Raw genomic sequence first — 26,028 nt, forward strand, 5'->3', positions numbered from 1 at the left:
GGGATAATAATTAGCAGGACCTCAAAACAATGATACCATCCTTGCAAAATGTGTACACAGCTGAAATTTATGTCTCAATAAGCACGATTACTAAAATTACTTATATAATATGCGTGTAATGAAAGAAAAGCATCTATGCATTAACATAAGAGCCTTGAATGGTGACTGCAAAAGTTCTTTATTAATATTTCCATCTTATAAAGTACATGAAAGTAGAAAATCCTTAACTTTCATTAAAAAACCATAAGAAAACAACTATTTAGAGCTCTCAAAAGACTAGACCTCTACCTTTCTTAGCATACCATACCAATAAACTTCCCAATATCCATTTTCACCTTAGATCTAATGAATGCAAAACCAAAACATGAAAAAAATTAATGCACCCAGATGAAAATTCTTGTAGAAATTGAACTCACATAGGAACACCCAGGTGGGCTTTATAAGCTAAAAATTGAAATCCTCAACACCCAAATGGAGATCCCAAACTTTGATTTCAGTGAGAAAGAAAGGAGACAACTTCACCTGATGTTCGACCACCTAGACGGACATACAACATGGGCTATTCCAAAAATCCTAATTCCTATGCAATCTATTTGGATCTTTAGGAGACTGATTTTCTGTGGGGGAGACCCAAGAAGATTGAGGAGATTTCAATTGACACTACCAGAGCCATTTCATTGACTGAGAGTAGAGATTTGGAGGGTGGCATTGAGGTTGGCTTAGCCCTACCTAAACCTAAGATGGATGCTTTTGCTACTTTGTTCACTGAAGGTCTCAAGGCCCTTCCTTGATTCGCTCTTGCTTCAATGTAAGTCTAGGATCACAAAAATTTTCACAAATTGCTTGTATCTATTGTGATTAATGTATATAATCATAAGTTGTGAAAAAAAAAAATTGCATCCTACAATTGCTTTTCATTCTTCAGGCTTGAGTGTGTAACATGGCTATTTCTTTTCTGGGAAAGAGGCTTAACATGTTCTAATTTGACCATATTTGCATTTGGGAATAAACTTTAAAAAGAGGACCCCACAAAGACACATTCCAGATAAAGTTTCAAGAATATGAAAATTAAAAAGTTAACCGAACACTACACCCTCAGAAACTCTAAGACCCAACTCAAAATCATTTCTTTCAAGCATTGTTTCCATCAACCAAACACACCAATTAACAACATCTAAACAAATAAGGGTACAAACCAAATAAGATCCATCAAATATAATCCATCAAAAGAAATGAAAAAACATACCTTAAAGAGGATTTTGACTGAGGGTCTTCGGGCCGCCGATGAGAGGAGCGTCTTCGGTAGAGTGAGTGAGCGTCTCCGGTGTTTGGGTGTTTGACTATTTGGCCCCCGGTGTCTGAAGGAGGAGAGTGTTTGACGGTGAGAGTTTTTGATTTGGCTGTCTGAGAGTGAGTGTGAGAGTGATTGATTTAGGTGTTTGAGAGTGAGTTTATGTTTGAAAGTTTGAGAGTGACGAGTGGTTTGAAAGCTTGATTTTAATAGGTCAGAAAATGAGTTTCTGTAACTCGAGTTTAAAAGCGAGTTTTATAAACTCGATTTCCACGTGGAAAAATTTGTCCACATCATTGTATGAAAAATCCCTAACTTGAGTATTAGTAGCTCAAGTTCTACATTGATCTCGAATTTTAAACACTCGAGATGCTAGTTTCCCAGATTGTTTTGAAACGTGACATAACTAAATTGTTAGCAATTTAAGGTTAATTGGAAAAAAAATTCAAGAGCGATGGAGAGACAAGAGCTAGGTATGGGGGAGAGGGAGAAAAAAAACTGAATAAAAAATAGGACAGTTTAATATTTTATTGTGTTAAATTCGTATGGAAAATGAATAGTAGCTCTTCTGGTCAAGAGAGCTATTGTAGAACTCTAAATGCTTTTTAAGTTTTGGAGAGGCTGTTAGTGTTGGAGCTCAATTTTGTGGCTTTGCTCTCCAAATAAGGCTTTAAAGAGCGTGTTGGAGATGCTCTAACATATTCATTTTATAACAACACTACTATTATATCTCTATTTTAAAATAAAAGATGAATGTATTGAGATATTTTGGGAGTTTTAGTGAAAATTTCACTAAACCAAATTTCATTCCCTTCAATTCCTCCCAATTTTTGAGAAAATGAAATTTTGAGGCTTTGAGGGAAAATAGAAGAGTGAGTGTTTTTTTCTACCTATTTCATTCCTCCATTAAAATTCTCAAACAAGAGAATAAAAGGAATATTTAATTTTTTTTAATTTCCATTCTTGGTTATTGCTTTCCCTTCCCTCAAAAGGAGTGTTAAGAATAATGCATGTCATGACTTTTGAGATAAATTCTTGAGAAATGCTATGTCTACAAGATTTTTATAGTACTTTCAAAACAAAACTTAAGTGGCAAGTTGTTATTAGCTGCCATAGGTGAGTAAAAAAGAAATTTACGTGGTAGATTCAAATTAGGACAAATAATATATCATCTATAATTTGTTGTTGTAGATGTAAAACTTCTCTAAATTCATTTTAGTTATTATTAATTTAATTTCATATATGAAATTCTTAAAATATGTGTATTGTAGAGAACGTTTGTTTAAATATTTTTATTCGATAAAATTTATAAAGTTCCAAGGAATATATAAAAAGTTCTCCCCCTTTTGCTAACTAAACAAGAAAAAGAATAAAAAATGCATACATTCCGCTTATATTCTTCCTACATCCAAATAAAAACATTTTTGCTTCATTTCTTTTCAAAGTAGTGTATGAATCAAGTTGAGGGGTTTTTTCAATCCAACCCATCATGATCTGGTTGAAAAAAAACTCAACTCATCATAGGAGTACAACCTAAATCTCTGTCGGGGGCGAAAAAGTTTTTCCTTCCGACAAATGAGATTTGTGTTGGGTTGGGGACCTAAACCAAAACTCGACGATGGGCTCGAAGCACGGCCCAAAGGCCATCGGTGAAAATTCGAAGAATTCTGTTCGCGTAAAATAATCTGCAAGTGCACAGAATCGTAACAAGTAGTAAAGTGTTTTTAGAAAAACGAATGTCGAACCCACAGGGATTAACTATGTTATTGAATACCGAAATCCACTAAATTAAAAACTATTTGGAAAATCAAAAATAAATGGAACGTTCTATTATCTGAATTAAATTAAACTATTTAATAAAAATAAATCTATGAATAAAAGATTAACAAAATGCAAAAATCTAAAAGTGTAAAAATATGATAAGAATGGATTTAGAGCGGTTGATTTCACCTAACAAATCCCACACAATTTATTCTTCCTAATTATTAAATTCTAATAATCTCCCGTTGATGATTAAAAATTCCTTAAGTATTCAATATCTTCTCTCGAATAATATCAAAAATATCTTCAACTAACAATTCCATATCTCTATGTGAATTTAATTAATTGAAGACTCATTACATACTTTGAATTTTCTGAAAAATCACACTAATCGCGGTAAAGCATCTCTACTTTCGCTCAACTAATGATGTTTAATTCTAGAACTAAAATAACAAATCACCTCTCGGTCTCATTGTAATTCAATTGATCAAACAATAATTTGTAAAAAAAAAAATAGTAAGCATTAAGAATAAGAATTAAACACTCAATCATGGAAATATTAAAAATAAAATAACTCAGAATATAAATTGTTTGTTCATTACTAGACTACATCAACGCTCTAGAAAATAAATTTAGTTCATAATAAAATTGAAAAGAAAACAAATAAAACTTATGTTTTTCATCTGAATTAGTTGATCAACATGAAACTCTCGCCTTTGTCCTCAGATCCTCCTCTTCATAATGACTCCCAAAACAATTTCTTCTATGCGGCGCCCCCTTTTCCTCTCCGGTCTCTTTTCTTTTTTCCCTAAAGAGCCTTTAAATAGGTCAAGGAATCCTATTCCCGTTTGGAGAAAATCCCAGATTTTTAGGCTTCACTTAACTGACGATTTTGGCCCATTTAACGTCGGAATTTGGACTTTTGGTAAACTAAAAAGTTGTAGCCCTTTAAGTTAACGTTCCAGCCCAACTTGAATCATCTCGATTGGATATCTGAGCTGAAAGTTATGCCAAAAATACTACTGATGTGCAGGCTGGAATCCTAATCCGAATTGGATTTGGATTTGGTGCAAATTTCCTTTGATTCCTTGCTCCACTTGGACTTGAATTTAATTGGCTTGGTCTTCTCTTGAATTCATGCTTGGCTGGATGAAAGTTGGCTTGATTCAATTGGCTTAGCCCCACTTTGCATGTAAAGCTCTTGTTACCTATAACACAAAGATATTATATAATCAGTAACAAAATAACATAAAAGTAAGGCTAAATATGTAGATATATGGGTACTTTATTGTATATATTTCATGCACATCAAATTCACTTTATTTTATGCCTTGGGCTTAGGTTGAGACTGACAAGGATGACCCATAAACAATTCCTACAGCAGACATGTCAGCATGATTAAAAAGCATACTACAAGAAATAGCCCAGTAGTAAAATATTCCAGCAGTAAAATATCACAGCGGTAATTGACCCAGCGGTAAAATAAGACAGAACATAATAAACCTTCAGCCATTAGCTATTTCACAGATTAAGGAAAGTATCTACATTTTCAAACTCATCATCCATTGGCTCTGGAGAAGAGTCTTCTAATACAATAATATGAGGGAAAAACTCTATAGTAACAGTTACATCATAACCTTCGATAGTAAATGAGTATATAAATATTATGGACTCCATTATAACAAATAATGAGGAAAGCTTAGTATGAGATGAAGGGAGAGAGAGAGATTACAGCTAGCGCAGCAAGATCATTATGGTGCCAAAGTATGCTCATGGATATAGTATAAGTAGTGAGTAATGAGGGACATTTCAGATAGTATGAGTAGTGAGAGAGAGTGTTTAGTGAAGCTGCTGGGGTAATCTGCTGGGGACTGGTAAAAGCTTATAAGTAGATATGTGAGGGGTGTTTGTTAGCTGAAGAGCTTAGTTTCTAAGTTTGAAACTAAGAACTCAGAGACTCAGAACCTCACTAAGAACTTTCAGAGAATTAAGAAGAAGAGAATAGAGAAGTTTTCAGAGAGTTCTTCCCTATTTGTGTCTCTTAGTGTGTGTTGGAGTGTTGGTGGAGAGCTTCTATTTATAGTTGAGTTTAGGGGGTGATTAGCAAATAACCTCTGCTAAATTAGCCTCAATCTTCAGAAAATCCTTAGAGAATCGTTCCTAGGATAAGCTCAGCTTTTAGAATGTTCTTGTTGTTTAGGGTAATAACAACTGGGGTTCTGACTTGGTAATAAATACTGATTTATCCTCAGCTGATGGGATAGCATATGTTAGGCTAATGATCTTGGTTTTGCTGCTACTAGAATCAGAGCTCCCTAAGGCAGATTGTATTACTTTAAGCTAGGTGTCAATCTTGGAGCCCTTTGTTGGGAAATCTACTGGGGATCCCTTTAATGCCCTCCAAACCACATTTTCCTAAGTTTTCCCATTTGAGTTCATGTGCTTGGTTCATGAACTAGAAAGTACATGTTTTTTGCAAGATAATGAGCTCTTTTCAAGTTGTTGCAGGAGTTTTCATGGTTTGGTTATGGCTGCCCTTAGCCCTTGACTGAATGGGTTGGAGAAGAAAGGGGAAATAGCTGGCTGAAGCTTCCCAGTTTTATGTTATGTCATCTCAGCTTTGTGTCACATGAGAAATGATGGAAATCAACTTGGCAAGGAAGGGTTTAACCCTGTTGGACACTTCTCCTCTTCTGATCTGATTGGACAAGCTGGAACTGATGGCAATGGGCTCCAGCTGTTAGGTTGTGCTGAAACTTGGCTAGTCAGCTCACGTGAGCTTCAGCTGTTAGGATTTGTATGTGAACTGGGCTGGGTCAGCTGAGCCTTGTAATTGAGCTTCTTTGGGCTTGGTTATCCCTACAAAATGAAGAGTTTTGTCATGGGTGATATACGTGGACTTTTATAAATTTTGTAAGAGAAGTATTTTTTGAGGGATGAGTGATTATATTTCCCATGAGTGAGGCACTTCAGCATATGTAAAATAGGTGCCAAAATAATATTGGACTTTGTAAAATAAGTGTCAAAATAATATTTTGGCTTCATGGATAGTTGCCAAAATAATATTGGACTTTTAAAAATAGTTACCAAAACAATATTGAGCTTTATGAGTAGTTGCCAAAATAAAATTGGGCTTTTAGAAATAGTTGCCAAGATAATATTGGGCTTTATAAAATAGGTACCAAAATAGTATTTGGGTTTTGTAAAATATGTGCCAAAATAGTATTTAGGCTTTGTAAAATAGGTATATAAATAATATTTGGGCTTTGTAAAATAGGTGCCAAAATAATATTTGGGCTTTGTAAGATTTTGTAAGAATATTGTCATGTAGCAACGGGCTTTAGAGATGCCATGTAGCAACAGGCTTTTAGAGGTGCCGTGTAGTAACTAGCTTTTAGAGGTGCCGTGTAGCAACAGACTTTTAGAGGTGTCATGTAGCAACGGGCTTTACAAGAGAGTTTTGTTGAGCTTTTTGGGTTTTGCCCACGAGTTAAATGATTTTGGGCTTTTTCGTGGAGTAAGTATAAATTTGTGGCCCAATTTTGGTAGTAATGTGACGAGTATTTTTGTGAAAACCCAAGTTGGATAATATGTGGGAAATAATGGGTAATATTTGTGAGAGGGCCCAAGGTAATTTATGGGGCTTATATAGAAAATATTTGTGGGAGCCCAAGTCGGGCAATAATATAGAGAGTATTTGCGTAATATGTGGGATATAATGGGTAATATTTATGAGAGGGTTCAAGGTAATTTATGGAGCTTATATAAGGAATATTTGTGGGAGCCCAAGTTGGGCAATAATATAAAGAGTATTTAGGTAATATGTGAAAAATATTTATATGGCCTCAAAATGGTTTATGGGCCTGTGTGGGTATTTTTTTTGGAGAGTGGGCTAATGAAATTAGGGCCCGAAAATTTGTACCTCAACACTCTCTAGATCAGGTTGGACAGTTTTTATTTTTAATATATGAAAAAAAGAGCATTAGAACATCAGAACATCAGATTTATAAGATTATTGTTGACGATTGTTTTCACGACACAGTTTCTACAAGCCTGATTCATCCGAGCTTGATCTCATTGTGGGCCTAATTCATGTATTATGTTTTATTTTATTCTTTTTAGCATAACCCAAGCTCATGTGACATATTAAGGAAATTGAGGGAGTGTGGTTTGAATGGTATGAGTAAGTTTCTTTTGGGCCTCTCGCATGAGTTTAGACCATGCGTGCTGCTAAGTGGGCAAGAGACGCTGCTAACACCTTAGGCCCACAAAGGAGGTCTTGTACCTAAAATTTCTACCCTAAAAGAGGTCCTATGTTCTTGCTATTTGTGGTCCAAGTTTTCTACTCTACATTTTTCTTACTGAAAAACACAACTAACACTAACCAATTGGCCAAACCCATTGCAACCACCAAATGCAACTTCCAAGAGCCTACGATAACAAAAAAATAATAGCTAATTAGAATCAGCCACTACATTTCCAAAACTAAGTAGAAAGAAACTCAATCCTTTTATCCAATCAAAAGGCATACTGAGCCAAATATCAATTTAGCACATTGGATGTCCATAGCCTCATTTCATAGTCTAAAAACCAGTCATTAAGGTCACTTAAAGTCTGGTATAAAACTCTTTCTTTAGCTCAAAACAAAATTAACCATGTTTTACCCATAAAGCTAAATCTTTAGAGTAATCGTTCATTCAGCCAGCAAACATTCTCATAATTATGAAGTTTTGAGGGGGGGGGGGGGGGGGGGGATATTAGTATAGAGGGACATTCTCTTTCTCTCACAATCTCTCCCATTTTCCTCTTCCTACTATCTGCGGGTTGAAATTTTAGACCTGATGTTCTAAGTGTACTTTTTGCATTTTATGTTATTGCCATTTCAATTTCTCTTGTTAGAGCACCATAGACATCCTTTTGTTCATCATACATTTGGAATTTTGGGATTGCTTTACCATTTCGACCCTTGTCACAAAACATTCCCAACAATTATTAACACAAATAACAACAAATTCATTAAGTTTATTTGTGTTGGTTTGATGCACTAAACATACTTATGCATAGCACCAAACCAACACAAATTATTTGATCAGTGCATCAAATCAACACAAATAATTTGAGATCGAAATGAAAAAAGGTAAGTAAGAAAATCATATAAGTGAGTTGGGTTTGGTTAAGCAAATTTGTGAATCTACTGACCTACACCCAATTCAACCCTCTATAAAAAATAAATAATAAATAATAAATGGCAACCCACCAATTCCTAAATCTGACAGAGTTTGGCAGATAGGTGGGCTGGTTAAACACCCTACCCCTTGGCCAATGCAATTTATTGGTCAGTGGTCAGTAGTAACATGAGGTAAAAAAATAACAGGAAAAGGTCATTTTAGATCTTTTGCATGGTAAAGGTTGTAGTTCACAGCCACACTTGACAAGTTATAAGCAAAAATTTTCAAGTAACATCATTGATATGACGTATGAGTTACATTTCTAGTAACCAGAATCAGAGAAAGTTTCACGAATCAAATTAACTGAACGTTTGAAACAAAAGAAAAAGGTAAAGAGAATTGATATCAGGGCATCAACTTAAAAAAAAAAAATTTTTTCCTTTTTGAGTAACTTAGGTTTCAATTCTTGAATGAGCATCCCCTCCCTTACATGAATAATAAAAGTTCAACCATGACCAAGTTCAGTCCTTGGAGTTTATATTCTAAAAGAGCACTCCCAAGGAAAAAGAAAGAAAAAGGTCTAAACTTGACTTCTTGAGCCAAACTGATAAATCCACAACTCTAGGAAGAGAGATTCAGCTGAAAGAAGAAAACCACTAGAGAGAGAGAGAGAGAGAGGTGGTTGGTTGGCATAGTCTGGCTTACATTGATTAACAGTAAAGATGCTCATTATTTCATTCAAATTTAAATTGAAACATGGAACCATAATCTCAGAATCAAGCAAAACAAGACCTTGAGCTGAAGACAGCACAACAAAAAATATATTTATTTTAACTTATAACAACCATTTTACACATGATGAACCTATGTGAATCAAAGAACTCCAAAAAAGGGATTTTTTATTGCAGAGTCCAGCTCAGCCCCAGCTGAATTTAGCACAGCCATGTCAACCTTTTCCCTGGGGATAAGCAAGAACTCCCCCCCTTCAATTTTCTCAAACCCGCACAGCTCAAGAAACTCAATGCCCCCTTGCAATGCACCAACTCTTTCCTGTTTAATCATAGATGCAGTGAATTATGATGACGACACAATTGCAGGGAGAGAAAAAGAAACAAGCAATTTTTTTTTTTTTGATAGGTAAAAAGAAAGAAAGAAAGAAAGAAAGAAACATATAAAGAATATGATTCAGTTTGTCAGGTATGGCATTGGCACGTAACCATGTTGAAGATCAAAGATCAAGTGTTGACTGCGAATACAGAAGAATATGGTAACCAGGTGATTGGGGTAGTCTGTCCAACCATTCATGTTTAGAAATGACTCGGTCACTAAAGGGAAAAACTACAAAACTAACTTTTTCCTTCTGGCTATTTTCAGATTATTTTGGGGGAATATGAGCAAAAAGTAAAACGTTTCCCATTATGAAAGAATACTCCGTCGGTCCCATTTTGTTGATCCTGTTTAGAAAATTCGACTTTTTAAGGAAAAATCATTTGATGCACTGTATAATAAACAAAAGGATTCAAGTTTCCAAAACTACCCTCATTAATTTAAAAACTAGTGAAAGAAAGATATTGACTTTATAAATAAACTAAAAGATAAGTAAGGAAAGTTATCAATTTCATGTCCATTGACTTTTTAGAAGACTATAGTTTGACATCCCAAAATAGAATAGAGGACCAGCAAAATGGAATAGCATATCAAAGCAGGCAAAACTTGTTTTATTTTGAAACTTCCTATTAACAACCTGAAATGTGTAAAACCAAAAATGAATTAGGGGTTAATTGGTCTTTAGAGTGAACTCTGTACAATTGAACTCATGAAGTATTACTTACATGAAAAGATTGGTTGCTGAGTCTGATTTTTCTGAATTTTTCCTCAGCAGGATTCCTGACAACATTTCCTACATAAGTCAGGAGAGTCTGGAATGCTCGCTTTACTTTAGCATCATCATCCTACTCCCACAGAAAAGTAAACAAAAGTTAGAACACATTGTAATCACATAAAAGGTATGACACCTACAATAAATTATTTCAAGAGCAGAGTAAATACACAAAACTAGAAAAACAATTGACTCCTTTCAGAAAATGGTGAAAAATGTGGAACACAGTTTCCCAAAAAAAATTTGGAACACAATCGTTTATCATCAAGTAAACAACCTTTTGTTGTATCATTCTCAAGAGAGGCAATCAAGATACTCCCTTCAACATTACATTGAATATATAAAGAGATGCAATTACTTATTGGGATTATTGTGGAAACATATACCCCATGATTATGTCAAATTATAATTCATATGGTTACTCATAAAGTGAAGTACCCAAGTCGACGAAGCCAATGGGGGACATAGATAGCTTTTTCAATGGGTCAGAAAATTTAGAAGCTAAGATGACTAAGGGGCATACTTTTGAATGGTTTCACGGGTTTGATGATTACTGGGGACATCTCTTAAGAGTTTAGAGGTCCAAGCAACAAATATTATGCTGGCTGTTGAGCATATGATACAGGAGAGGGCAGAGGAAGCTAAGAAACAGAAACAGGGCATAAATTGGAAGAAGTTTGATTATGTGGGATCGTAGGGTGGTAGAAAAATTGGAAGAAGTTGTGGGTCAGTATTCGGTGTCCTATAGATTCAAAAATGTAAGCGATCAACTCAAGTGGGGTCTTTCTAGTGTTTATGGTCCAAAATTACAGTATGTGACATCTAATGTGGGAGGAATTGGCGGGCATTTTTAGTTGGTGGACGTTGCCATGGGTTCTGGGTAGAGATTTTAATGTAGTCCGTTTTCCTTTAGAGAGATTACAAGCTGAGAATTTCACCCAGGCTATGCATAAGTTCTCTGACTTCATTACTTCTCATGAGCTATTGGATACCCCTTCGAGGGTGGCCTTTATACTTGGTCTAATTCTTCTTAGGTTCTAGATTAGATCAGTTTCTTTTTACCCATCATTGGGATGACTTCTTCCCTTATCTCTCTCAAAGAAGATTGCCTAGAGTTTTATCTGCTCATTTTCCTGATCTTTTCAAGGGAGGAAATCAGTAAATAGGGCGTAGACCTTTCCATTTTGAAAACATGTGGTTGAAGGCAGAGGGTTTTGTGGGAAACATGAAATCTTGGTGGGAGACGTATAGTTTTCAGGGTACACCTAGTTATATTTTGGCCATGAAGTTTAAAGCATTGAAGGTGGATTTAAAAAAGTGGAACGTATTGCAGTTTGGTAATGTCACAGCTAGGAAATAGAAGTTATGGAGTGAGTCAAATGCTTTGGATATTAAAGCAGAAAGATACCCCATTAAAGGGTGAGGAAAAATTGGAGGAGGAACAACTTCATGCTGATATTGAAAAGACTACACTGTTGAAAGAAATTAGTTGGAGACAAAAGTCTAGGATGCATTTGAGGGAAGAGGACTCTAATACAAAGTTCTTTCACCGTATGGCCAACTCTAATCAAAGAAACAACAGTATTACAAGTCTTATGGTGGATGGGGCCTTAACAATTACTGATTGTATCACTTAATTTTATAGGAGTATATATTCTGAGCAGCAAGTCTCTAGATCATTCCCGGATGTGTTGGAGTTCCCTAGGCTTTCTAGGGAGAAGGCAATATGGTTGGAAAGGCCCTTTGAAGAAGCATAAATCCATGAGGTTATGCAGGGCTTTAATGGAGATAAATCCCCTAGACCAGATGGTTTCCCTATGTCCTTGTTTTTCAATCTTGCTAGGGAATTCTTAAATCTGATCTTTTGGCGGTAATTCAATACTTTCAAGGTAAAGGTCAGTTTGAGAAAAGCTTGAATGCTACTTTTATCACTCTCGTCCCCAAAAAAAAAAATAATAATAATGAGGCAGTAGAAGTGAGGGACTTTCGTGCTTATTAGTTTGATTGAGGGGGATTATAAAATCATTGCTAAATCTTTAGCTATTCAGTTGCGTGTTGTACTTGCTAGGGAATTCTTAAATCTGATCTTTTGGTGGTATTCCGATACTTTGAAGGTAAAGGTCAGTTTGAGAAAAGCTTGAATGCTACTTTTATAACTCTGATCCCAAAAAATATTGAGGCAGTAGAAGTGAGGGACTTTCGTCCTATTAGTTTGATTGGGGGGTTTATAAAATCATTGCTAAATTTTTAGCTATTTTGTTGCGTGTTGTCCTTGGAGATATCATCTCAGCATCTTAGAAAGCTTTTTTTTTTGGAGAGGGAAATTCTTGATTCTGTTTTGATTGCTAATGAGTGTCTGAATGATAGATTGAAGTCTGGACAACTAGGGTGAAAAGTGAAGGCAGTGGATTTTCTTCTGTTTATATACTGTTTGTTTCTCCATCTTGATTAATGGTTCTTCTTGTAAATTTTTTGGAAGCTCTAGGAGTTTCAGACAAGGAGATCCATTGTCTCCTTTGTTATTTGTTATTGTCATGGACACTATGGGTGGAATGTTAGATAAAGCTCTAAATGAGGACCGTATATCAGGATTCAAAATAGGCAATGTAGAGGGCCATTCTTTGGTTATGTCTCATCTCCTCTTCGCTGATGATTCTCTTATTGTTTGTGATGCAGATCTTGATCGGCTACTTCTTCTCCGTATGATTCTTATATGGTTTGAGACAATTTCAGCTTTGAAATAAATTTTGATAAATAAAAGTTAGTTCCTGTGGGAGTGGTTCCAAATATTCTGCTTTTGGTGGATGTGCTAGGATGTAACCAAAGTTCACTTCCAATGAAATACTTGGGTCTTCCTTTGGGTGCTCACTTCAAATATAGATCTATACGGAATACAATTTTAGAAAAGATGGAAAGGAAACTTGCAGGATGGAAACGTTTATATCCAAGGGAGGTAGAGTTACTTTAATTAAGAGTACTTTATTGAGCTTGCCTACCTATTTCCTCTCTTTATTTCCTATCCCAGCAAATATGGCTAACCATATTGAAAAATTGTAGCTGAAATTTTTATGGGGTGGTATGGGGGAAGAGACTAAACTTCATCTAGTTAAATGGGCAGATGTTTGTACTCCTCTATTTGCAGGTTGCTTGGATATTAGAAGATTGAGGCTTTTTAATGAAGCCTTGTTAGGGAAATGGAAATGGTTGTGGCGTTATGGTCATGAGAGGAAGGCATTATGGAGAAGAGTAATAGAAGTGAAGTATGGCAATGAATAGGGGGGATGGTGTTCTAATCCGGTTCTTGACCCTTATGGATTTGGTATGTGGAGAACTATTAGACAAGGATGGCCATATGTGTCAAGCCATATTCTATATGAAGTTGGGATGGAACTCAGGTGAAATTTTGGCAAGACTGATGGAGTGGGGAGAGTTCTCTTGCTGTTTGCTACCTTGTTATTTTGGGTATGTCATAATAAGGAGGCAAGTGTGGCGGACTTAATGCAGTTCACCAATGGGGTTCTTCATTGGGATCTACACTTTGCACGGACCATGCAAGATTGGGAATTGGAGATCACCTTTTGCTACATTGCCATATTGCTTCAAATTTGTGGTCCATGATTTTGGTTTTGTTTGGAGTTTCGTGGGTGATGCTGAAATCTATAATTGAGCTCTTAGCTTGTTGGCAAGGTCATTTTGGTCATCATCAAAATGGTCATATTTGGATGGTTATCCCCATTGCTTGATGTGCATTTGGAGGGAAAGAAATAGCAAGAGTTTTGAGGACACCTAAAGTTCTTTGCCTAACCTTAAGTTGTTCTTTTTTAGAACCTTATTAGATTGGCTGATAGCCATGAGGAACCTTTCTTTATTTTCTGTTGTTGATTTATTAGATTTATGCAATTTTCGTGACTGATTGTCTACCTTAGTATATTTCATTTATACATGGGAGACTCATTTTTCCTGATTTATACAATCTTATTACTTATTAAAAAAATGCAGCTAATAATAATTTAGTGGGCTATGCTCCTTCGAGTTACAACAAATTAAGAACTACGCTCTTGCAAAAAGAGAGGGAACATGTTGACAAGTTGTTGGGGATGATTAAAGAAACTTGGAAAGAAAAGGTTAAAGTGGAAATCATTGTGATTTCAGCAATGATCTTCATGGAAAAGAAACAGCTGGGTTTGGGGCGGAAGTTACGTTGGTGATAAATGGAGTTGTTACTAATGGTATTAAAGGGAAGTTGACCTTGGATATTTGTTTCCGTGTGGAACGTGGGTCTGAGGGGAAGTGGGGTGTTGTTTTTTTAGAGGTCAAGGAAGTGGGCTTAAAGCCCAGTGGCCAGCCAACTCCTACTAAAGAGCCAGCTCCTGCTAAAGAGAACAGGCCCATATTAAAACCTGCTTGGAAGCCTCGGGGCAGCTTCTTGGGCCATATTGGGTCTGTCCAAAAGCCCAACAGCCCAACAGCCAGCCTCTTCTTTACACCCCAATCACGTGAGAAAGTTAGACAATGGGCTGCCGGGAATGCCTTGAGAAAAAATCCAAAGGGACAAGGTAAGGGTTTACGGGAGTTGAGGAGCTTGGTGCAATAGGGAAAGGGTTGTGATTGTGTCCAAATGAATTTGAAGATAATCTCTTGGAATGTGAAGGGGCTGAATGAGAAGGATAAAAGACTCCAAATTTGGAACCTTATTAGAATCTGGCAAGCTGATGTCATTTGCTTGCAGGAGACTAAGACGGAGCTTATCACGAGGAAATTTATTAAAAGTCTTTGGGGTTGTCAACATGTTGATTGGGTATTCTCGAGCTCATTAGGCGCATTACGATTTTGGTAATGTTGGATAGGATGGTGGTGGAGAAGTTGGAATAGGCTATGGATGATTTTTCAGTGTCCAGTAGATTTAAGAATGTGGGAGACAATTTGGAATGAGCATTCCCTGGTGTGTATGGTCCTAATGTGGGTAGGGAGAAGAGGCTGATGTGGGAGGAGTTGGCGGGTCTTTATAGTTGGTGGAATTTGCCATGATGTGTGGGTGGTGATTTCAATGCTATTCGTTTTCCTTCCAAACGTTGGGGGCGGAAAACTTCACTTGGGATATGCATAATTTTTCTGATTTCATCTCTTTAATGGGTTAATGGATATCTCTTTGGAGGGTGGTAGTTACACTTGGTCAAACTCTTTGTCTGGCTCTAGGATAGATCGCTTCCTTTTTTCTTCAGAATGGGAGGAAAATTATCCAAACATTCATCTAAAAAGGCTGGTTAGAGTTTTATCAGACCACTTCCCCATTTCCTTGGAGGGCGGTGATATTTGTAAGAGACGTGCCTTTTCGTTTTGAGAACATGTGGCTTTAGGTGAATGATTTTGTGGAGAAGGTGAAAATTTGGTGGGACTCATATCATTTTTATGGAACTCCAAGTTACAGGTTAGCCATGAAATTGAAAGCTTTAAAGGGAGACTTAAAAAAGTGGAATGGAACTGAGTTTGGAAATGTAACCATTATGAGAATTAAACTATGGAATGATAGGAGAAGCGTGATAAAGAGAGAATTCGCTTGGAGATTGAGAGGATTGCATTAATGAAACTCCATGTGGTTTCTTTGAAAGCACTAGAGGTATAAGACAAGATGATCCATTATCCCCTTTATTGTTTGTCATTGTTATGGATGCTTTTAGTAAAATGTTGGATAAGGCAATGAGGGATGGGCTCATGTCCAGTTTTAGGGTGGGTCCCATGGGTAACTCTTTGTAGGCGACCCCATCTTCTCTTCGCTAATGATACCTTGGTCTTATGTGATGCTGATCGTGGTCAGATTCTGTTTCTCTGGCTGGTGTTGTTTTGGTTTGAAGTTGTTTCTGGGCTGAAAATTAATATGGGTAAGTCTAAATTGGTCCCTAAGGGTGTGGTTCCAAATATAGCGGATATGGTGGATGTGCTAGGGTGCAAGCAAGGCTCCTTCCCGATGAAATATTTAGGTCTTCCTCTGGGTGCTAACGTCAGAAATAGTTCAATTTGGAATCCAATTATTAAGAAGATGGAGAGAAGGTTAGCAAGTTGAAAACGACTGTATCTCTCAAAAGGAGGTAAAGTCGCTCTTATTAAGAGTACTTTGTCCAATCTTCCAACATATTTTCTCTTTTTCTTATCTCAATGGAGGTTGCAAATTGTATTGAGCAACTTCAACGAAATTTTCTCTAGAGTGGTATGGGGGATTTTGCGCTCCTCTTCATTCTAGTGGTTTAGCTATTAGAAGCTTGAGAAGTTTTAATAAAGCTTTATTTTGAAAATGGTAATGGAGATATTTGGTAATGAGCAACAGGCCTTGTGGAGGAGAGTGATAGGGGCAAAGTACGATTGTGAGGGGCAAGGTTGGTGCTTTCTTCCCGTTACTGGCCCTTATGGAGTGAGTTTGTGGACGTCTATTAGATGTGGTTGGCCATCTTTTGTTCGTCACATCCAATTTGAGGTTGGGGCTAGGTAACTGTTAGATTTTGGTAGGACATTTGGTATGGGGACACTTCTTTAAATGTGTGCCATCCGGGACTCTTTTCTTTAAGTTGAAATAAGGAGGCCTATGTGGCTGATTTGATGAAGTTCCCAAATGGTGTTCTTTTCTGGGATTTAAATTTTAGAAGAGACAATGAAGATTAGGAATTGGAATCCTTTTATAGTTTAATGACTAGAATTTATGGAGCTTCTTTGAGAGGAGTTGGGGACAATAAGATGTATTGGAAACTTGCTATGAGAAGAGGTTTTGTAGTTCGTTCTTATTACCAGGTTCTGACAAAAAGTTTCGATTAGTCTTTCCCTTGGAAAGCTGTTTGGAAGTCTAAGGTCCCTTCTAGAGTTGCTTTTATTGTTTGAACTGCAGCTTTGGGGAATATTTTGACTATTGATAATATTAGGAAATGGAATTTGATTGGTGTTGTATGTGTAAAAGAAATGGGGAATCAGTAGACCACCTCCTAATCCATTGCCCTCTTGCTTTTGATTTGTGGTTTATAGTGTTTACTTTGTTTGGCATTCGCTAGGTTACACTGAAAACAATGGTGGAGCTGTTGGTTTGTTGGCAAGGAAAGTTTGGAAGGCATTGGAATGTTGCTATTTGGATGGCTATGCCACAGTTTTTGATGTGGCGCATTTGGCGGGAGAGGAACAACCAACATTTTGAGGATTTAGAGAGATCGGTTTCAGATCTTAAACTCTTCTTCCTTAGGACTCTACTGGATTGGGTTGCACTGTTAGGCTTTCGTTCTTTTTCTTCAGTCCATGGTATCATGAACTTTTGTACTTTATGCACTCGATTTGTTTTTGTTCCTAATGTATACTTCTTGTATATTTAGGTGACACCCTTCTTCTTTTTAATATATTTTTATTACTTATAAAAATAAAAAATAAAAGGTTTGAGAATAGTAAGTGAGGGGTGGACACATCCCAAAAGAAGGTCACTCATCAATTTTATGACTAAATCAGGAAAAAGGGCCAATGTTCTTAAAATCCATTGATGGTACAAAAGAATACAAAGACAAGCACTACATTTCAAAGTTGTTTCTAAAGGTCATAGCTGAGGTTGGACATCACAATATTGTTCAAATCATTACTGATAATGCACTTGTTATGAAGTCTATCGGATCTATTGTTGAAGCTGAATATCCCACTATATTTTGCTCACCATGTGTTGTGCATACCCTCAATCTGACTTTGAAGAATATGTGTAGCCAAATACTCTCTTCATAATGAGGTCACATATATTGAATGTCAATGGATTACAAAGGTTGCTAATGAGGCATCTTTCATTCGTGTTTTCATCCTAAATCATTCAATGATATTGGCAATTTTTAATGAATTTTCCCCTTTGAAATTACTTCTTGTTGCTGATACACGATTTGCTTCAATAATGGTCATGCTTAAAGGATTGAAACTAATAATAAGAGGTCTTCAAATATGGTAATTAGTGAGCAATGGACATCTTAATATAGAGAATATGATGTTGGAAAAGATAGTCATGCTTAAAAGATTGAAAATGATATGAAGAGGTCTTCAAAATATGGTAATTAGTGAGCAATGGACATCTTATTATAGAGAATATGATGTTGGAAAAGCTCAAACTGTGAGAAAATATATTTTGGATGAGATATGATGGGACAAAGTTAAATATATTCTTCGATTCATAGGACCTATTTATGAGATGCTTCGAGTGGTTGACAAGGATGCTTCGAGTGAAAGTCCCTTGCTTGATTTGGATTTGACCAAGTATCATAGGAAAGCTCACTGTAGTTGAGAAGAGAAAGTTTGAGAAGGTTTTCTGAAGACTGTGATAATGACTGCAATGATTGGTTGGCGATACTCTTTGTTATTTACAGTAGTGTAATACTTCTTTTAAGGATTTAGCTTTTGTTGACTTCTTTTTCAATATGGGTGGCTCTGTTTTTTTTCTTCGTGGAATCAAAAACTTGAGTTTTTTGTTGAGGAAGGTGGGTTGTTTTACCAGCTCCGTATTTATGAAAGAGGCAGAGACTCTTTAAGATCCATTTTTATGGGAAAAGGTAGTACAAAGAGATTGCTGTTTTTTGTGGATGAATTGATCTCTAGGCAGTCTCGTGGTTAGTTTGCGAAATCTTTCCGTGAGGGTGACAAATGCTTTATTCTTCATTTGGGATCCAACACTTACGGTACTTTCTTATTAATTTCTGAACTCATCAATGGTCATCGTAAGGGTTCTATAGTGGTGCCAGAAGAGAAGTCGGGGAGTGGCTGGAGAGGTTTTGGTTTACACCTGAGAAAGGCGATAGACCCGGAGTCTCTAGCCCCCAAGCAAGCAATCACTGGTATGCCCAAAAGAGATGCCTCAAAATCCTTTGCGTTGGTGGTGGCGGGGAATCGGAAAACCAACGGTGGTGGAGGAGATGAAAGAAAGTATAAAACTGCCTTGGTTCAAAATACAGATACCTGCAAGGAAAGTTTTCTTGGACAGAGGGCGCAACCTGGGGTGAAGATTTTTTTTTTTGATAAGTAATAAAGATAATTTCATTAATATAAAAAAGAGAGAGTCTCCCAAGTACACAGGGAGTATACGAGGGAGAACAAATCAAAGACGATCATTACAAAAGTCAAGAAAATCCAAAATAGAAAGAAAAGGATGGCTTCTCCACACGGAGAACCAATCAAGTAAGGTTCGGAAAAAAAGAGACTTAAGGTCAGGCATGGAACTCTCAATGTCTTCAAAACATCTACTATTTCTCTCCTTCCAAATACACCACAACAAGCAATGAGGAACGGCCTTCCAGATATCTCCATTACGATGGCGACCAAAACGACCTTGCCAGCAAGCCAAAAGCCCAACAACAGACCTTGGCATAACCCAGCAAACTCCGAATAAACCGAAGACCATATCCCACAACTCCATAGCAACCGGGCAATGAAGGAAAAGATGGTCAACACTTTCACAATTGCACTTGCACATATAACACCAATCCAGAATGCAAACTTTTCTTTTTCTTAAGTTGTCAACAGTCAGACATTTCCCCAAAGCTGCGGTCCAAACAAGGAAAGCAACTCTAGAGGGAATCTTCTTCTTCCAAATGCTTTTCCAAGGGAAAATTTGCTTCTTATGGCCAACTAGAAGATGGTAGTAAGTACTAACCGTGAACCCCTTACTCTTACAGGGCAGCCAACAACTCTTGTCCTCCCCATTCCCCCTTACGGGAGTGCTATAAATGGAATTGATGAAGCTCCTGAAAGCTTCCAATTCACGATTATGCTCCTGAAACCTAGGGTGAAGATTTTGTCAACTCCCAGCTGTAATAGTTGTGTTATCTGCAAGGAAAGTAGCCTAGAATAGAGGGAGCAACTTGGGGAGAAATTTTTGTGAGATATCAGCCGTAAGAACTGTGTTACCTGCAAAGAAAGTACTCTAGGACAGAGAGAGCAACTTGGGGCGAAGATTCTGTCATCAATAAATGGGATTGAAAGTGAAGGTATAAATTCTGAGCTGACCTTGGATCTCTATTTGCGTTTGGAGCATGGGTTAGATGGGAAATGGGCTGTTGGGTGGTCTAAGGTTATTGAAGTGGGCCCAAAAGTGGTGCAACCCTTAAAGCCCACTAGCCATTATAGTAATAGCTCAAGCCCATTCAAGACAGTCAAGCCCAAGTCAGTTTGGAGGCCACGACAAAGTCAATCTGTGGCAAACCCAGCCCACAGCCAACGGTTTAAATCAGATAGCGTAGCCCAAGTGCTGGGGGCTCAAGTTTAGAAGTCGACGGAGCCTCTAATGGGTGAGAGTGAGGCTCGGGTTCGGCTTTCGGTAGAGAGACAAGTGGGTGCAAGCTCTAGTGGCTCTAGGTTGATGCCGATGAGTGTTCTCGGTGTTCAAGTGACCGGAAAAGAACCGACGACAAGGTGCAGATCGGATTTAGTCAATCTCGGCTCCAGTGAGGCTAAGTTTCCTAGGTTCACGGACTCCGGTGCCGACGTAGCTCTTAGATTAGGTTCTCGAGACTCTGGGTTCACCGGTGATATGGGGTTCAGCTCGGTAGTGGCAGTGATTGAGCCTCCAACTCTGACAGAGGTGCTGCCGATCTTTCGCCGAGAACCATGGGTGGTTCAAAATGGATTTTCTCCTCCCTCTGTTTCGGGTAATGGGATGGAAGCTGAGTTTGGGGTGGATGACAATGGTTGTGGCAGTGGAGAGAGATATTTGTGTGTTGGAATGTGAACCTCTGTCCCAGGGGGAACCTAAGGATCTTAGTGAGGGCTTGTTGGTTCAGGAATCTATAGAGGGATCACAAGGGACAGAGTTTGGGCCACCTTCGAATTGGGTGTCACAATTGATGAAAAAATTCTGTGAAATGGTGGGTTTCCCTATTGTGAAACATGAAGCTCAATGTTTGGCTCTTTTTCGCATTTTGGAACAGGAATGTCTCAAGGTGAATGATGATGGGTGTCTAAGCGAAATGCAAACTCAGGGTCACAAGGTCTCAGGGAGCTTAAGGGGCTTATTTCTTATGTTAATTATGATGGTGTCTCATCTAAGGATAGGAACAAAGCTTCTTCAACTGCTTTTGGGGTTGTTGGTAGATTTAAATGACTCTACGTCTTCTTTCTTGGAATGTTAGGGGGCTTAATAATCCCCATAAGAGAGAGGTTTGTAAGAATCTCCTAAAGAATGGAAGTGTGATATTGTATGTTTTCAAGAAACAAAAGTACCTTCTATCAATGTTGCTTTTGTTCGTAGTTTATGGGGTAGTCCTTTCATTGATTGGGCTGGTTTGGATGCTATGCAGACTTCAGGAGGGGTCTTGCTGGTTTGGGATAAGAGGGTTTTTGAGAAGTTGGATGTCATTGTTGGTCAGTTTTCAGTCAATGTATTATTGAGAAGTGGTGGATGACTTTGTGTGGGCTTGTACAAGAGTGTATGGCCCTAACGACAATGGTCAGCGGTCTTCTTTGTGGGAGGAGTTATCACAGGTGCGTGCCAGGTGGCTCATGGCATGGTGTTTAGCAAGTGATTTCAATATTATCAAGTACCCAAGTGAAAGGCTTGGCTATGCGTCTTTTAGCCCTGCTATGTTCGCATTCTCAGATTTTATAGAGAATAATTCCTTAGTTGATTTACCTTTAGAGGGGGCCTCCTTTGCGTGGTTTAGAGATTCTGGTCCTGGCTATGTCAAGAATTGACAGGGCTTTGGTTTCTCTTGATTAGGAGGAGCACTTTGAGAATGTATCCAAACAGGTGCTTCCCGATGTTCTTTCAGACCATTGCGCGCTTTTGGTGGAGCTGGCGTTATTCGTTGTGGGTGAAGTGCCTTTAAATTTGAAAATATGTGGTTGAAAGTTAAGGGTTTTGTTGATAGAGTTAAGCAATGGTGGGATGGGTACAGTTTTGCGAGCTCTCCTAGTTTCATTTTGGCTCAAAAATTGAAGGCTCTAAAAGTTGATTTAAAAAAGTGGAACAGGGAGGAGTTTGGTGATTTGGCTTTTAGAAAGAACTTGTCAACTAAGCTGATGGGTTTAGACGTGAGAGAGGAGTTGGTGGGTCTTTCAAACGAGGAGCAAACTCATCGCCTTCAACTCAAAGGTCACATAGAATAGTTGGCTTCTCTTGAGGAGATTTCTTGGAGGCAAAAGTCTCAGGCTTTGTTTGTGAAGGACGGCGACAATAATACTAAGATCTTTCATAGATTAGCAAACTCTCATAGAAACGTTAATCAAATTAATCGGATTGAGGTGGATGGTGTTCTTTATGAGGATGAGTCTGATGTACGCTCTCAGCTAGTTCTCTTTTATCAAGGGCTATATAAGGAAACTGAGGTGGGGCGTCCTACTATGGATGGGTTAGATTTTGCTTGTATTGAAGAGGATGAGAGGTTATCTTTAGAGAAGGAGTTCACGAAGGAGGAAGTCTTCCAGGTGTTAAGGGAGATGGAGGGTGATAAAGCCCCTGGTCCTGATGGTTTCACCATGGCTTTCTTTCACAAAGGTTGGAGTGTGGTGGAAAAGGATGTCATAGATTTTTTTTGTTTACTTTTATCGGCACTCTGTGTTTGAACGGTCTATGAACGCTTCGTTTCTCACTTTAATTCCTAAGAAGTGTAATGCCGTTAACATTAAGGACTTTCGCCCCATCAGTTTGGTGGGTGGTGTGTACAAGCTGCTGTCCAAGGTGTTGGCTAATAGGTTGAGGGTGGTTTTGGATAATCTCATCTCTGAGTCTCAAAATTCGTTTGTTGGTGGAAGGCAGATTCTGGATTCAGTGCTAATTGCAAATGAATGCCTGGATAGCAGGTTGAAGAGCAGAATACCGAGCGTGATTTGCAAGCTTGATATTGAAAAAGCTTACAACCATGTGAACTGGGAGGCCTTGTTTTATTTGTTGGGCCGGATGGGTTTTGGGTTGAAATGGAAGGGGTGGATTTAGGCTTGTGTTACGTCGGTCCATTTCTCAGTCCTGGTTAATGGATCCCCTAAAGGTTTTTTGGAAGCTCTCGTGGGCTGAGACAAGGGGATCCTCTATCCCCGCTTTTGATTGTCTTGATAATGGAGGTCTTAAGTAGACTCTTGCAGAAGAGTGAGGAGTGTAATCTTATTTGGGGTTTTCATGTAGGAGTTGTTTATTCTGTTGGTGTGCGTATCTTCCATCTATTATTTGCTGACGACACTATCTTATTTTGTGATGCCTCTAGGGATTACTTGCTGTCCATTAGGTTGGTGTTGTCTTGCTTTCAGGCTTTTACGGGTTTGAAGGTCAATGTCAGGAAAAGTGAGATTGTCCCTGTTGGGGAGGTGAATAATCTAGATGCATTGGCTAATATGTTTCATTGTAGAGTGGGCATGTTGCCTATGAAATATTTAGGGATGCCGTTGGGAACTTCTTATAAGACTGCTTCGATTTGGAATCCTATCTTTGAGAAAATGGAGAAGAAACTATTTGGGCAGAAGCGGCTCTATTTATCTAAGGGTGGTAGGCTCATGCTTATAAAGAGTACCCTTTCTAGTCTTCCAACATACTTTTTATCTCTTTTTACTATTCCTAAAGCTGTGGCTGCTAGATTGGAAAGTATTCAGAGGAATTTTCTGTGGATGTCTTCTTAGGGGAGTTTCAAGCCTTTGGTGGCTTGGAAAAAGGTGTGTTTACCCATTGAGATGGGTGGTTTGGGGATAAGAAGTGTGGTGTCTTTTAATCAAGCTCTATTAGGGAAATGGCTGTGGAGATATGGTCATGAAGTTACTCATCTCTGGCAAGGAGTTATCTCCACTAAATATGGCGAGGGTCAAGGGGGGTGGAGCACTAAAGTCTGCAGGAGGTCTTATGGGTATGGCCTATGGAGAAGTATTAATGAAGGGTGGGAGAGCTTTTCTAAGCATCTGTCTTTTGTAGTGGGCAAAGGCATTCGTATCCGTTTTTAGCATGATAGGTAAATTGGTGATAATACTCTAAAAGATCTCTATCCTGAGCTCTATGTGTGTTCAGTGGTCAAGATGCTTACATCTCTGAGGTCTTGTGGACTCCAGTAGGGGGTACTGCCAAAGTGTGGAATTTAAGGTTTTATAGAGCTTTTGAAGATTGGGAGTTGGTTGCGTCATATTCGCTGCTTCAGCTTATCCAAACTTGTATTCCTCGGGGTGAGAGGAGAGATACTCTTTGCTGGCAGCTAAAAGGTGATGGTATTTTTGACACCTGGTCTTACTATCATGCAATTCGGGGTGCTTCGAATTCTCTGTTTCCTTGGAAGGGGATTTGGAAACCAAAGATTCCTAAGCACGTGGCAGTCTTTCTGTGGACAGCAGCTCATGGTCAAATCCTTACTTTGGATAATTTAATGCTTAAGGGTCGCCCCTTGGCTAATTGGTGTTGTGTGTGTTGCTGTGATGGGGAGTCGGTAGACCACCTTCTTCTTCATTGTCCTGTTACTCATTCCCTATGGTCTTTTATGCTTCAGGCTTTTGGTATTCATTGGGTAATGCCAAGTTCGGTGGCTGGTTTGTTATCTTGTTGGCATCAGTGGCTTGGGAAGCATAATTCGGACATATGAAATTTGGTTCTAAGGTGCATAATGTGGATTTTGTGGTTGGAACGAAATCGTCGATCTTTTGAGGACAAGTAGAAGACGTTGGATGAGTTAAAGGTTTTAAGCCATCGCAGTCTTTTGGAGAGGTCTCGTTGTTGGGGTTTTACCGATTGTTCTTCTCTCTCTAAGTTTGTCTTCCCTTAGCTTAGTTTCCTAATTTCCCTCTTTGTGTTGTGCTGTGTGCTCTTTGTTTTCTTCTTGTTCATCATCATGAACATTATGTACTTTTCTCTTATTGTTTTATCATTAATATTATTTTTCTGACTACCTATCAAAAAAAAAAAAGGATAAAGCTATTCTTCATGAGGTGTATGAAACATGGGATTCAATGATATATAATAAATAAATAAAGAAATATACTGGTTAGATGGTAAGCAAGAACATGAGTCATGTATAGTTTATGATATGGTATACAATGTACTCATTGATTAGTGGAACAAAAACTGCACACTACTTCATTGCCTTGCTCACTCCTTGAATTCTAAGTAAGATTCCTTTCTTTTCTAATTTTCTTTTCTTCCTTTTGAAGTAAATAAACTCATTATTTTTATTATTACTACTTATATATTTATTTTTCACTAGGTATTATACCAATCAAAGGATTGATGAGGGAAAAGGTCATAATCCTTCACATAAAAATAGTGACATTTCTGGTGAGAGAAACAAGTGCTTGAAAAGATGATTTCCAGATTTGGAAGATAGAAAGAAGGTGCATATAGTTCGTTTTATTTGCTATACATGTGTCCTATGATGGTGATTGCATGGAAGAAAGATACAACTTACATCCAACGCTTTAGTGGTTAGTCCATGGGTCCTCATTACCTATGCTTCAAAGCATAGCCGTAAGGCTTCTTGGACAACTTTGTTAATTGGAGTACATGTGGCTTTATTCTTTTTTCCTCTTTGTTTTGTTTTTTTTTTTTTTTTTGATAAATGGCTTTATTCATTGTTTGAAGAGGAACAAAATTACTACTAAATGTGTTGAAGATTTACAATTTGTTCATTCTAATCTTTGACTTCTTTCAAAAAGCAAAGAGTACACTAAAGGAAAAATCTCAAAAGTGGAACATTGGTAGTGATTCTTGGGACAAGTCATTTGGAGACCTAGGTCGCTTGAGACAGCATTTTTATCATTGGATGAGCCCGAGTTGGAGGTAATGCCTGCTGAAATTGATGAGGACAATGTTGAAGAAGAGAATGTCGTTGTTATGTTATCATCTTGAAGGCTTGTCTTTTCTTTTTTCTTGTTTGATGTTGAATGTAGTTTATTTGCAGCATTGAACACTTTGTTCGCACTTTAAACAACACTTCATGGGTATTTTTTTATTTGAACTATTGGCTTGTATTTGAGACAAC

General features: G+C 37.8%; 1 protein-coding gene across 1 annotated transcript in view; it reads right to left on the reverse strand.

Annotated features, from left to right (window-relative positions):
• Positions 1–8,930: 8,930 nt before the first annotated feature.
• LOC142625913 (uncharacterized) overlaps positions 8,931–26,028 on the reverse strand; it is a 48,263-nt gene continuing 31,165 nt past the window's right edge. The window contains exons 11-12 of the mRNA XM_075799666.1: positions 10,053–10,172; positions 8,931–9,270 (exon numbers count right to left, since the gene is read on the reverse strand). Coding sequence (XP_075655781.1) covers positions 9,094–9,270; positions 10,053–10,172 — 297 coding nt within the window. The 3' untranslated portion in view covers positions 8,931–9,093. The remainder of the gene's footprint in view (positions 9,271–10,052; positions 10,173–26,028) is intronic.

The sequence above is a fragment of the Castanea sativa genome, chromosome 2 (genome assembly GCF_040712315.1).
Source record: "Castanea sativa cultivar Marrone di Chiusa Pesio chromosome 2, ASM4071231v1".
NCBI classification, from domain to species: Eukaryota; Viridiplantae; Streptophyta; class Magnoliopsida; order Fagales; family Fagaceae; genus Castanea; species Castanea sativa.